This window comes from Meleagris gallopavo, chromosome 1 (genome assembly GCF_000146605.3).
Source record: "Meleagris gallopavo isolate NT-WF06-2002-E0010 breed Aviagen turkey brand Nicholas breeding stock chromosome 1, Turkey_5.1, whole genome shotgun sequence".
Lineage (NCBI taxonomy): Eukaryota > Metazoa > Chordata > Aves > Galliformes > Phasianidae > Meleagris > Meleagris gallopavo.
This window is the reverse complement of record NC_015011.2, coordinates 104,551,612-104,565,542: the sequence shown is the minus strand read 5'-3', so window position 1 is coordinate 104,565,542 and position 13,931 is coordinate 104,551,612. Positions and strand designations below refer to the sequence as shown.

Genomic DNA, 13,931 nt, shown 5'->3' with positions numbered 1-13,931 from the left:
TTTACCACTGCCACAGCTCATTTGCTAGCATTCAGTTCCTCTCATAATGAATACTTGAATCAGCTTAATCTCCCCATGAAAATCATACAACAAAGTGAACACAAACAGAGGACGTGATTACAGAAACATTTTCAACAGTGTATGTGAAACAGCGTGGACAAAAAATACAAAACTGTAATTGTTTCCTGTTAGTTCCAACATGGCTAGAACTTAATATGCTGAAGGAGACTACTTGGCAGTAGGAAGCACCAGAAGATAGCTTATTCAGAACCTAGAAGTCCTCTTTACTACTAGGCCACATTTTGGCTGCAGTTCTGATAGTCTTATTTCTTTCATTTTTATTCCTTAAACTGTAATATATCAGTAAACATCTATGACATGTATTACCTAAATCTTATATTAAATATTGTTAATTAAAAAAAAAAAAGCGAATTTAGCAGTTGCTTACTTTTTCTCAAGTAGTAAGTTCTTTGGTTTCTGCTTATATTCTTTAGTACCTACAGAAAATTTTACAGGAAGGAAAAAACATTAGCTGTTTTCAAAGGAAAGCTACCAATAAATAGGATTTCTTTTTAAGGTAAATCTTGAAATCAGAAAAGGTTACCTTTGATTTCTTCTAATGTCTTCTTTAACTTGTCATTTTGTTGAATAAGATCCTTAAGTCCATCAAGAATATTCTTGCACAGTTCCTGAGCTCTCTCATTAGCTTCTAAAGCCAGTTCATGTTCCCCCAGTAATGACAGTGCCTTACAGAAGTGGTAATGACCCTGTGTGGATATCAGTTTAAGTGTCCATTCAAATAAGGATATACTTTATATTTCAAACAGTTGAAATACACTGGACGGTATGAAGTAGAAATACTGCACACTCTAAAAAAAAAAATCTATTGCACCCATGAATGACCAAAGTTTTCAACTACTCAGCACACTGAAACAGAAAATAATTCATCAGAAGCAGTATCTAGCCTCTGGCTTCAGACAACAGCAATTTTGTTTTTCCTTTCCAATTTCCACTACTGATTTGCAATTCTGTAACTACCCCTTCTTTAATCTTTCTTAGTCCAAGAATACAAGGAAATACATTTTGCCCATTAAACAGGGTTTTCATTACTCTATGGACTACATGTACTCTTTTTAAAGCACTGTGATAACACAGCAATGCATTATGAAGTAATAAGTATTTTTTTCTTTACACACGCAGAACAACTTGTATGTAAGTGCACCAAAATAACATTTTTAACATAAATATGCAAGAAAGCTACGTGCTTGTCTGACTGAAGCAAAATTCCCACTTTATTCATTCTACTGTCAGCAATGCTAAATGCAGATATGAACACTTCCTATCTACCTGTGTGATATCTGTAATTCAGACTCTGGGATCCTATGTTTGGTTTACAATACTAGCAAAAGACAATTTTGAAACATGCATGAAACTAACCTTTGGCCAATTAGGCTTCAAAATAGTGGCCCTTTTTCCATCAGCAAGGGCTCTCCTTAAAGAGAAGGAAGGAAAAAGAAGAGAGATTTCTTATTCAGACTTCAGAAAAATCTACAGACCAGGACTTCAATGCACACAGCACTATAAAAATTTAAGATAAATAAAAGAACAGTTCATTCACCTGCAAAAAGGCCAGAGAGAATAGACATAACTGAGAATTCTCAAGGAAGGAGATGACTGAAATTATCTGAGAAGACTACTTCAAGTGAAGCAGAAACAAATAAAGCCAGTGGCTTGGCCTGGAGACCTCACAGCCATTAACTACTCACCAATGGTCAGTTAAAGACACGCCAGACGCGGACAAAAAGGGCTTCAAGAATAACGAATAAAAAGTATCTAATATCCATTAGAAGTACCATGTATAGTGAAGATCAAATGTAATCTGCACAGAATTGAGCACAGCACCAAGAAAATGGGCAGAAACTATGAACTGTATGGATGTCAATTTTTAATTCTATTGTTATTTCTTTTTCTTGCAACAATTAGGTCTGGATTTATAATAATCAGACCCTTAAGATTTCAGTTTTACTACAACAAAATCTTTATATAAAAAAATATATATACATCCACCTTGGTTACAAACAAGATTTTTAGCTTAACAACTGGCTTAATGAACGATAATCCCAGAAATACATTCTTCTCTAAAAGGTTTCATAAATCACAGCACTCACTGGTACTAAAGGTTTGGTTTTTTTTTCTCCCATTCATATAACCTCCCCACTGTTCCAAACTTTAAATAGCATTACATACTACCAGTGAATACAACTAACATTACTCTTTTGTCTTAATATCAGTTTCCTGAGGTACTGACATCCCAATTACTATATACACTTTTTTAAATACTTTCTTTGTTCAGTGTTAATTTGCATTTACAGGAGATCACAATATTTCAGATTATAAACAAGGGCTACTTACTTGTACTGCTTCGTGAGAATTAAACAAAGAGCTCGGTTTCCATACAGAAGATGGTTTGCAGGACTTAAGAGAAAAAAAAAGTTTGTAATATATATTGCTTTTGGGAATCTTAAGGAAAAGTTCTCCCAATAACTGTCTGCAAACACCACAGCACAAACACTGCAAACAATTACACACAAGTTTCCTTCAATAGTCTCAGCAATTTACAAGTCATTAACATTATTATTTTAATTATGTAGCAATTTGTAAGATTAGTGAGGTGAAAAGTATAAAAGAAGATAGATTTAGATTCTGCCCCCCAATACTTTGCTGTGACAGATACATCAAAACACAACTCAAGCCATCCAAAGACACAGCTAGTACACTCCCTCCCATCTCTGCTTTGCTTGGGGAAAAAGAAATAAAAAGAAATTGGTGTGAATCATGGAAAATCTAGCTTGACTGCCACATACGTCCCATTTTGTCCCAACAAAATTTACCTCCAATTAAGTCAAACATTTCACAAACACTTTTGGATCACTGCTTCCAGAACTTTGTTTCATAACCATTTGTTTGACTGGGCCAATCAAACAGCAGTTCCAAAGAACTAAAAGCACTGCTCCCAAAGTACCTACAGAAGAGTGGAGGGGAGGGGGAAACCTGTGTATATAATCCAGCAACCACTTGAAACAAAACAAAAGGATGCAGCTAGCTGGGGAAGAACTGTGATGATGAAGCAGATGAAAATCATCTCAGTCAGAGAAGGAGAAAGAAAATAAAGTCCAGGAAGGTTGAAATCAGCTTGAATTTAGGATTGAGATGTGACACTATGTACTATGTGACAAAATTTGAAGAAAGACAACAGCAAAATGCTATTCCCATCAACCACACAGTTATAAAACTATGGACAAAATTTAAAAACTGTATCAAATTTTTATGGAATTCAGATTTACTCATTATTTAGTCATCTTAACCTAATGGAAACTCTTGGAAAGAAGAAGTGCAAACAACCATTAGCAAGAAAAAAAAAAAGAAAAAGTTGTGTAACCCCTTTTTTTTTTTTAATTTAGACATCATTTGACTTACAGACTGGTTCATGTAAAACTAAACAAAATCTTAATAAATCCCAATAAGCTGAGTGCACATACACAACACAATCTAGTTAAATCAGTTGAGTTCTTACCAAAACTCTATGGCTTTAGTATATGATACTATAGCATGATCAAATTTTCCTTGGGAGAACTCCTCATTTCCTTTCTGTTTCATAGATTCACTCTTCTGTGAAATTAAAAAGCAATTCAGAAACCACTGTAATTAAACTCAGTTGCAATGTGAAGTAAAAAAACATCTGGCAATAGACTCCAGTGCTCCAATAGCTCCAATATACAATGGCAACACAAACAACCAATGTTCTGTTTATTAAGTCAGGATCTCTCAAGGAAATCATTTATGTCTGGATAATTACTCATTTAAACATTTGAAACGTGAGTCTTTGATCATTTGGCCATTTTTTTAATGGCCAAAAAAACTCCACAACACATGAAAATGACAAACACCCTGATACAGTCTCTTACCTTCCTACAGTTTTCACAGGTAACAGCTTTAAATTCTTCAACTAGATTACAATCTTCCAAAGCAACTTTAGTAATATAATGTTTGCCTGTAGACAAAAATCAGAAAAATGCAATGAATGAAAAATTAATCAAGACTGAAAGTAGAGTTTGTTTTCTGCTAAGAATTGTGCTCCCTTGTATGGTTGGAAGCAAAATTTGACATACCAAACAAATAATAGAAACATATGACATGGCAGAAAATTTTGAAACAAAGGTATCATTTACTATTGGGTAAGCCCAAAAAATGTGTTGCAAGCAGTAAAACCTTTAAGGATTTGCCCTCTTTCAAGCAATCAATTGAAATTTTGTTTCATTTTGAAAAAAGTTGAGACTTTAAAGATCTATAAAGATTTCTGTTGTAAAGCATTCGTGCCCTGGTACTTAACTATGAAAAGATTTTCTGCTTACATGCAAGTCCAGTTCCCACTACTCACTTACTTACCGTAATAGCTGAATTAGAGTGCATATACGCAAAAATTCAAAACAGAATACAAGCTGCTCAAGAGGCAAGAAAAACAGACTTGGTATCTTCTGCCATTTCAACTGAAGTTCTATTGCTAGTGTTAATAGCCTACGGTAATGCCCATTAGCTGAATTCTGGAAGATGAATGTCCAATATCTGAATTAACATAGACAAAACCCTCTGACAAACTTTTAACAATAAAACCCTACTAATATTACACTCACATTCCGTCCCTACGTTAAAGATTGAGAGCCTACAGGCACACAATTAACTCACAAAGGACTCCAAACTCAGGAACCATTCTGAACACCTGCTCAGAAAGAGCATGTGCACTGTGAACATGAAAATGTACAGAAACTCAAACAAGAATTGATTGCTTTAAATAAACAACAACAACAACAAAAAACAACACAACAACACTTTTTCCAGTCACTCTTGCAGACGCTTTCAAGCTAATGTAAGCATTACTACTCCATAACTTGAGCACAGGTAACTTTCCACATGACTGTTTCTTCAGGAGAGTTCATACTTACATTCACCAAAGAAAGTTTCAAGATAGAGCCAACCAAAATCACCAAGTTTCTCCAGCTTCTGCAGAATATTGATATCACCTGTACATCTGATCCAATCAAGTGCATCCCTAACATCAAAGAAACCCTAGTGCAATTAAAGAAAAGAAAAAAAAAAACAAACAAACAAAACAGTACTTTATACAAAGTCCTAAATAAAAAACAAGACACCAAGTAACCAAATAATTCATTGGCAATAGTGAAGGTATTCTGTGTAAACACAAAAAACAGTTCTTTTATAGCAGCTGCTTGAGGCATTTGATCCCAAGTTGTTAGCCTTTCAAACATGCAATAGTTCACAAATATAAATATCCAGGTAACTTAAACACAGCATAATAAAGCATATTCACAAAATGCAGACAGACATTTTCAACAGGACAGAAGGAAGCCATTCGAATCATAAAAATTGATTTAGAAACTTATTTTTTTTCCAGTTAAACTACAAAGACAGCAGAAACTAGGAACTGAAGAGTAAAAGTGATAAGCATAGGGAAACTAAGAACAGACGGAGAAATAGAGAGAAAATGAAGAACTTAACAAGTATAGTTCTATCAAATGCTATGATTCATCTTCATGAATATGATCATAAAGATGGATTAGCACGCTCCCATACCACAACCTTAGTCAATCATTCACAGTCCTTCAGACTTAATCAGTACCACTGTATGAGAATCTCTAAGAATATTTCCCATCTGCCTCCAAAAAAGAGAGGTTCTGAAGGTTTCTACCATTTCAGTAATCAAGCATAGTCCTATTGGTAGCCCTGAAACCTCATCATACAGCATTGCCATTGCTTACCATAGGCCACAGGACAGCAACTTGCCAGGTTTACTACTTGTCTGTTTTAACTTGTTTCATCTCTAACAGAAATCTCTCTTGATCAGGTGGCTATGATTCATTTGGTTCACTTTTGCACAGTACAACAATAGTTTATATACAGACAATAGTAACAATAAGTGACTTGCCACTGCTATGGCTAACATAATGGTGCAGTATTAAATGTGAAAATGAAAGACATATAATAGAACAAAGGCTGCAATAACTGGATATGTGAAATAGTTGAGAAGAGTACAGGCATAGGAAAGATATCACAAGCTGACATCAAAGACTCAGTGGCAATAAGCAACTGGTGAACACTCATTATAAAAACAGAAAGCAAGCAAAAAGAAACAAATACTCAAACATAGAAATATACAAAACTGGGGCAAAATGTATATAGCATACATAAAACACAGGAAGTATAATAAAATCAGAAGTAACTCGAACATGCACACCAATAACAATCAAGGGGCATAAGTGCATTAGCAAACATAAAAAACAAACACAAGTCAATTCCACAATTAGGAAGAACATCAACAGTATTCCTCACAGCAAAGAACTCTGAAAAGCAATGCTTACACTCCCCACACTAAACTGAAGCCATTGACTGTAAGTGCCCAAGGATCTGTAAATGCTAAGCATAACACCTCAGATAGGGTCAGAGACTAGAAAATGTATTTATCACAATTTTAATTGTATTATTACTATCATAAGAGCTTCTCCATTTACTTTTCTTTGTTTTCATTCATAATCTGTTATAAACCATTCTGAAAGGTTTCAGTTATATTAACAATTCCTTGTTATTATATAAAAAGTGTTTTTTCTCTCATTGGCCTATCCCAAGATTTTTAGTGTAACACACAAACACCAGCACAGAAAGAGGACAAGCAAACACACCAGCAGTAGGACATATAAGCCACCCCCAGAATTCCCACCCATTATGATCTTCTTACACAGATGGTATTTATTTCACAGCTCCTGTCTGTATGGGAACTGCTGAATCACAGCCTGAGGCAAGCAACAAGTCAGCCCTGGGAGCACAGGTGAAGGCAATTCACCTGTGCTACCAGAAGGGGAAGAGCCTGGCTGCATCTCCCCTTGACCTTATTTAAGAGCTGACTGCTAGTGGGGAAGGATCTTTTGGAGATTGCTCCTCTTGGAGTCTTCTCAGCAAGCCCAGGACAAGAGTCAGCTTTCCATCCGTTCTTCTTTAGCATGATAACCTGTTTAGCCTAAATTTCTTGTATATTTCTCAATTACAACGTCTGTATATTCATTGATCATACATTGTCACACACACATTTTATTTTGTGGCTCAGAGCTGCAACAACTGGGATGCATCAACATATAGATCTGTACATTTAAGTAATCATTTTAATATTTTGTATATTCATAGAAATATTTCGTTTGTATTCACACATAAAAGAGGATTCCAATTAAAAAGAAATCAAGAAACTTACATTTTCTAACCTGCTGCCAATTCTCAGTATGCCCCCAATAAAATGTGGAACATTCTAGAAGATGAATGGAAAAGAAAAGAAAAAAAGTTAACATCTGTTAATTTTAGTTTGTCTACTCAGGTTCAACTCAATAACATTTTCTGTTCCCCTTTAATGCAGTACCGTTTGGATAACTGCTCTGGTCCATCTCAAAGTTTCAGGAAATATTTTTGTATTCAATAGCCAATCCCCAAGTATTGTTGTTGAAAGATGAATAAATGGTGAAGATGCTACAATGCCTGATTAGGATAGCCAGCTGCTTTAGCCATTTCTGTAGTTATCTACACAAAGTACCAGCTGACACATCAAGTAAAAAATACCCAAAACAGCAGCATTTCCTCTCCTGAGATTTGGATACTGGATATACTGTCTTTTACAAGAGGATAGAGGCTGAACAATTATGAAAAGCAAAGTATAGGTCAAAGGGAATGGAAATACACACAAAGCCTCTCATAAACACCGAGTGAGGCTCCCATGAAGGGAAACAGCACAAAGAACTCATCACATGAGAAAAAGGGGAATAACTGCAGGGACATCCTGAAGTACAAGAAGGTGAAAATAGAGTACTGAAAGAGCATGAAGGGGGAGCAGCACAAAGAGGATAAGCAAGTGTGAATCCACCAGATGAGTACCTGATAATGTAACAGTAAGGTGGACAGAAAAGCACACTCAGAGTTCAACACAGAACTTCAGTAAATCAATTTTTTTTTTTTTAAATGTCATACTTAAATTCTAAAAGCCTACTATCTTTCCTTCATTTGCTGAAAAAACATTTGTCATTCTCCACACTGTCAATGCATACAGTCAGCAATGAATGAAGTCAACAACAATATATATTTTAAAAATAATCTGTTGAGCAAGAAAACAGTTTGACCAAAAAAAAAAAAAATCTGTTCACCTTATTCATCAGGATAAGGTGCCACTTTTTTTCCATGGATGTGACTCTCTCAGCAATTTAAAAGGGCCCCAGTCAAGCATATTAAAAGACTCTGCAAGTACTTAATAAGGATTCTTTCAACTGCAAGAAAAACTATGATCTGAAATGAAATTTCTAAAAATCTGTACCCTATCAATTTATTCACTCCAGTAAAAGGAAATGTCTAAATTAAAGTGTAGTCTCAAGTTATAATACTTACAACCACTTTTTTAGTCAAATCAACAAGGTCTTCCACAAGCTCTAAATCACAGAGTTTCTTCCAATTCCAGTCTAAAATCTGTAAACTGCTGCAAAAAAGGTTATCAATTAGAAAAATAACACTCTGTAACATAATCTTACCTACTACAGTGATTAGATCTAAGCAAGAATATGACTACTAACTCGAATCAACTATTTCAGAAGGGGAAAAACAAAAGATGCAATGATTTTGGTACTTCTCAAATACAAGATGTCCATTTAAGCACATAAATACCCATGTAGATTCCAAACTTCACAAACCCTCTTAATATTTTCATCATATATTCAAGAACAATGCCTTCCGATCTTAAGTAACGTAGCTCACTGTAAAAACACTCCTGCAGATTGTTTTACCACTACTGAGAGCACAAGTGTCACATCTGTTATCCTTCACAGATGATGAAAAGAAACGCAAAGGCTGATGACTCATTGTGAGAACTTACCCCCAGTCAGCTACCAAATAATTACTTTCACTTTGGAAGAGAAGAGGCCAAAAGATGCGTATTTTAATAACGTTGCAATATTCTCTTAGTTTGTCAACCGGCTGACGGCACCACACTTCACAGGGGTCAACATCTTTAAGAAAACAGTTAAGAACTAGACTATACAATTCAAGCATTACAAGTAATCAAAGTCCAACTACACATTCAAAATCACCAGTTATTTCCATAATGCATTCCTATGTGCCATTTAATCAGAAGAAGACAACTTGAAACTTCCAATATACCTGATGAATTGAGGTTTTTGTTTATTTTTCTAACTTGAAGGAGGGAATTTATATGGAAATAAGAATACAGGCGTGCTGGCAGACCTTACATTCTTTGCCCAAGGAATCACCTATGTTCTGAATTGTATTAACATAAATGTATAAATGAATAAACGCTGTCTGCTTTTAACAAGGAGCTTAACAAGAGCTGTGAGCTGCTTGATGGCTAGAAGAGATACTATTTCCAAGGTACAACATGAGCCTCTCCTAGCTGTACCTGTTTAATTATTTTCTATGGCAAACTTAATGTATTGTGGCATGTAGCAACACAGCACAAAAAGAAAAGAAAAAAAATCAGAAAAACTTTTTTCTCTAGAGTCCATTACATATGTGATATATGGCTCTTCCAAAAAATATACCCCACGTCCCTTGGACGCTGCCTTTAAAAGGCAAGGGTCCCAATTGGACTACTGAGGTGGTATCAAGTAATCCCAGAGCAGAAGCAGTATTATCTGAGTTTGAATAAATGCAAAAATTCATCTCACGTAGTGAGATTGGGGGTTAAACCTGAAATCCTACATATTAAACATTACCATTTCTATAGTGAATCCAGATTTAATAATCTGGCATACTCTAAAGCCATCTGCTTCTCTGCAACTGTCCAAAAAATAATTAAGGATTATAGGTAAAGAGTTTTGCAGTTATTAAGAACCATTTGAATGTGTCTTTAGATTTATATAGCTAAGATACAGTTACAATTAAAACACGGGTAATAAGCATCAATCTTACCTGTCCATCCTTGTAGTATTAACTACCTAAATATATGTCAGTGTTACTGTTCTCACAAATGCATAGTAGTATACTGCATCAGCACAGTAAGATGAAAACTCTTTCAGCATTAATTAAACATAACAATGCTTCTGCTCAGAGAAGAAATGATTTTAGCTTACTCAAACAAAAGGAGGTGAAAAAAGTGAAACAGCAATTGAAAGATGCAAGCACAGCACAGATACTGCTTGAGAAAGTTATATAATATTGGTTTAGTTTACATACCAGTTTTAGGTTTATGTGGAGAACGTTGTACAAATACTCCATGACCCTAGAGATAAACATGTTATTTCTTAACATTGCATATCTTGCAAATACGTTACTTAAGGAGTTCTGAAGTATTAAACCAAAATATAATCTTTACATCAGAGGAAGTAGAGGAATAGAGGCAATTTTTAAGCTCTCTCACCAATTTCTTTTCTCAATACACTTTTGCTTTCAGAGCACAGATACACAGGATCAGTAAGGAAGATGATCTGTGGTTATGCTGGCAACCTAATCTGGCTGTCATATCTCTGTTCACTGCAGGGTAGCTGGACTAGATGGCCCTCAGAGGCCCCTTCCAACTCTAAGGATTCTATGATTGCATGTTTTCATAAGTAGCATGATCAAAAAGGAAACAAAACTATGAAGCAAAGCATTTGGTACTGAGGAGTCTACTTTTACATTACACACTTTCGAAGGGGTTGTTTTAGTTCGCATTTCCTCATGTCTATTTCCACAGACAGCACATCTGTTCATGGCTGATACACATTACCTACGCTCCTAAAAGCATCTTACAGATTAGTCTCACTCTCAGTGAATCCCACTAGCACAATCCTATACCTCTTCACGATGAAAGTCAAAGCATGGAAGACAGGGACACCAGGGATATTTGTTTCAAAAGCATCCCGAGTCAAACTAAAACACTAATGCAGACACATCAACTAAATCAATCAGTAACTAGCTAAAATTTAGTCATTATTAACTCTAGTTACTTAGTTGTTAACTAAAATACTAATGTAGATAACATAGCCAGGAAAATGATTTCTGTGTACCTACTTGTTCTGAACAGAAGCTTCTAATAAAATCTTCACAGAATTCATTCAGTGTTCACCATCATCACACTATCTTCTATGTCCAGTCGGAGATAGGTGAACTCCCCCAACCTTTCCCCCCCATCCCATTTCACATAGAATAAAACAATACTAGTGTTCCTAATCTGCTCCATTTCTGGAATTCTGCCATCTGTTTTCTGGGAGAAAACAAGGAAACTTACGATTTGCAGTATTTTGCACTAACAAATCCCTCTGACAGACCGTTTTGTATCAAGTCTTTATAATTCACATTTAGCAAAGCCAGAAAGCAAGCCAGTAAGCAAACAAACAACAACAACAAAAGGCATTTTTATTAGTTAGCTAACACAACAGTCTAGTCAGCTGCACTCTTATGGAAATTAGGAATGGACAAAAATTTTTTTAAGAGTTTAAACAACATACTTTAATGTGCTTAAAGCACAGTACTCCATGCAAGCCTCTCAAGCTGAAAAATAAGTTACTTCCTTCTCTTTTACAAAACCCTACAAAATCTGTTATTTTAATAAACATTTGATGCATATCGTATGCATTATGCCTCTGCATAGCAACATTATCATTTCAAAGAAACACATACCTATCTCTGAATACAAGTGGAGAAAAATATATAAATATGAAGTGTGTCATTCAGAAAGTTTCTTTCACAGCCCTTTATTGTTTCAGCAGCAGATCTCACAGACACACTAACATGTTGTGCAATGACAACTTACTAACTTGACCTGAGGTGATGACAAGGAATCACATGGTCTTGCCCAAACTAATAGTCCTGAACTGCTACAGCACTATACATAAATCAAGGCTTACTCTCAAAAATAAAGTTATTGCAGTGTCAACACATTCACCAGACCAGGACACTAACAGAGAGAAGAAAAAATGAACTGGTATTTCAAAATCAATTCATCTTAGATGACTGAGAAAGTCTTATTCACTCCACAAGATGGATTCTGCTACAAAACTAAAAACAAACAAATTCATCCTCCTCACCCCTATCCCCAGTACCTAGTACTGGACACATCAAGCCCAAGGTGACATTCCCACTAAGGCAAACCTCAGAAACAAAATTCAGCATTCGCACAGAATCAAGGGCTTTCAACAGCATAGCACATACATTCCTTTAAAGAGCATTTAGAATATTTTATTAACACAACTGTTAAGGTATTTTATTCGGTCCATAGCACAGAAAATATCTTGGATGATATAAACAAATTTAAATGAGACACACTACTACTAATGGTCCCTAGTACAGGTCATAGAATCATAAAGAGTCAGAAGAGATCCACAAAAGATCACAGAGTCCCACTTCAGACTCCACAGAGGACTACCCAAAACTTAACCCCTATGGCTGAGAGTTTGTCCAGATGCTCCTTGAGCTCCCTCAGACTCGGTGCCATCCCTGGTGAGCTTGTTCCAGGGCCCCAACACCTTTTCCTAAGTCCCAAACCTGATACAGCTTTACAAATCAGAAAGTCGTTTTATCCGTACTTTTTATTTCTCTACAAGATAAACAATTGTCACCCAGCTAGTTTGTATCTGGCAACACTTCAGATAAACAACCCATAAACAAAAGCACTAAAAAGGTTAACTGCCTCAGTGTTCTGAAGGTTCCTTAAGCATAGCAAAAAGTGAGAAATAAGAGTCAAAGAAAGCATTCACGGAAATATTCTAAGAGGAAAAGTGCTACAGTTCGAAAAATAAAAGAAAGAACTAAATACTCAGTGGCCCTATTGAGCAAAAATAACTATATATATATATATATGTATAAAAACAGAGAATAGATTAACACTATGCAGTCAATTCACAGTCCTGAATTCACACTAACTGTTGTGAACAGTTGTGAATGTTTTGTGATTAAAGAGACACTTAGATAAGTCATCCCATACATGGCCTGCATACACAACCAAGGGATTTGTTAAGCAGTCATTATGACCCACCCATCATTGTCTGGTTTTACAACAATTGTATGTGCATTCTATAAATACCTGATAGAGGATATGCTGCCTCTGATGCCCTACTCAGATTTACTATTTCTGCAAGAGAGCAGTATACAGAGTGGCACAAGAAATTTTTGCTTGAGAGAAACCTAATTGCAGCCTTCCAGTATGTAACTGAAGGGAGCTTATAAACAGGAGGGAAACTGACTTTTTACATGGTCTGATAGTGATAGGATAAGGAGGAATGGCTTTAAACTACAAGGGGCAAATTTAGGTTAGATGTTAGGAGGAAATTCTTTCCCCAGCAGGCAGTGAGGTGCTGGCACAACTGCCCAGAGAAGCTGTGGTGCTCCATCCCTGGAGGCGCTCAAGGCCAGGTTGGATGGGGCCCTGGGCACCCACGGCAGAGTGGGTGGGCTATGGGCTCCCTTCCAACCCAAGACATTCTACAATTCTATGAAATCCCAGTGGAAGATGTCATCCCAAACCCACTCACCAATTCACAGCAGGATTTATAACCAGCACTGAAAGCCAAGGCCGCAAGCTCAGATTCAGACAAAGGCTCACCCATGGCTCGAGATCCTGAAAGAAAACGATTACGAGAAATACGGTGAGGAGGGAGCCAAGAGGCAAACAACTCGCGTTTAACACGACTTATCCAAATCCCTACGAGAGTTTCGCGGAATATCAGTGTTATTTCCGGGCGTCACATCCTCCAGACTGTTTGCTTTCAATGCTAAATCACTGCACCGTTCCGAGCCTCTCGTACCGCCTTGCCCCGGAGCCCCACGGTGCGGCACCGCGCTGTTTTCCGCACACGCTGAGCGCGGAGCCCCGCAGCCGCCCGGCAGCCCCTCTGACAGCC

General features: G+C 36.4%; 1 protein-coding gene across 1 annotated transcript in view; it reads right to left on the bottom strand.

Moving 5' to 3' along the window:
• The window catches only part of TTC3 (tetratricopeptide repeat domain 3), a 62,822-nt gene that overhangs the window by 48,471 nt on the left and 420 nt on the right, over positions 1–13,931 (bottom strand). The window contains 12 exon segments of the mRNA XM_031556852.1: positions 449–497; positions 605–767; positions 1,438–1,492; positions 2,413–2,475; positions 3,575–3,669; positions 3,966–4,051; positions 5,001–5,124; positions 7,316–7,369; positions 8,491–8,578; positions 8,972–9,104; positions 10,288–10,333; positions 13,563–13,648. Coding sequence (XP_031412712.1) covers positions 449–497; positions 605–767; positions 1,438–1,492; positions 2,413–2,475; positions 3,575–3,669; positions 3,966–4,051; positions 5,001–5,124; positions 7,316–7,369; positions 8,491–8,578; positions 8,972–9,104; positions 10,288–10,333; positions 13,563–13,648 — 1,042 coding nt within the window.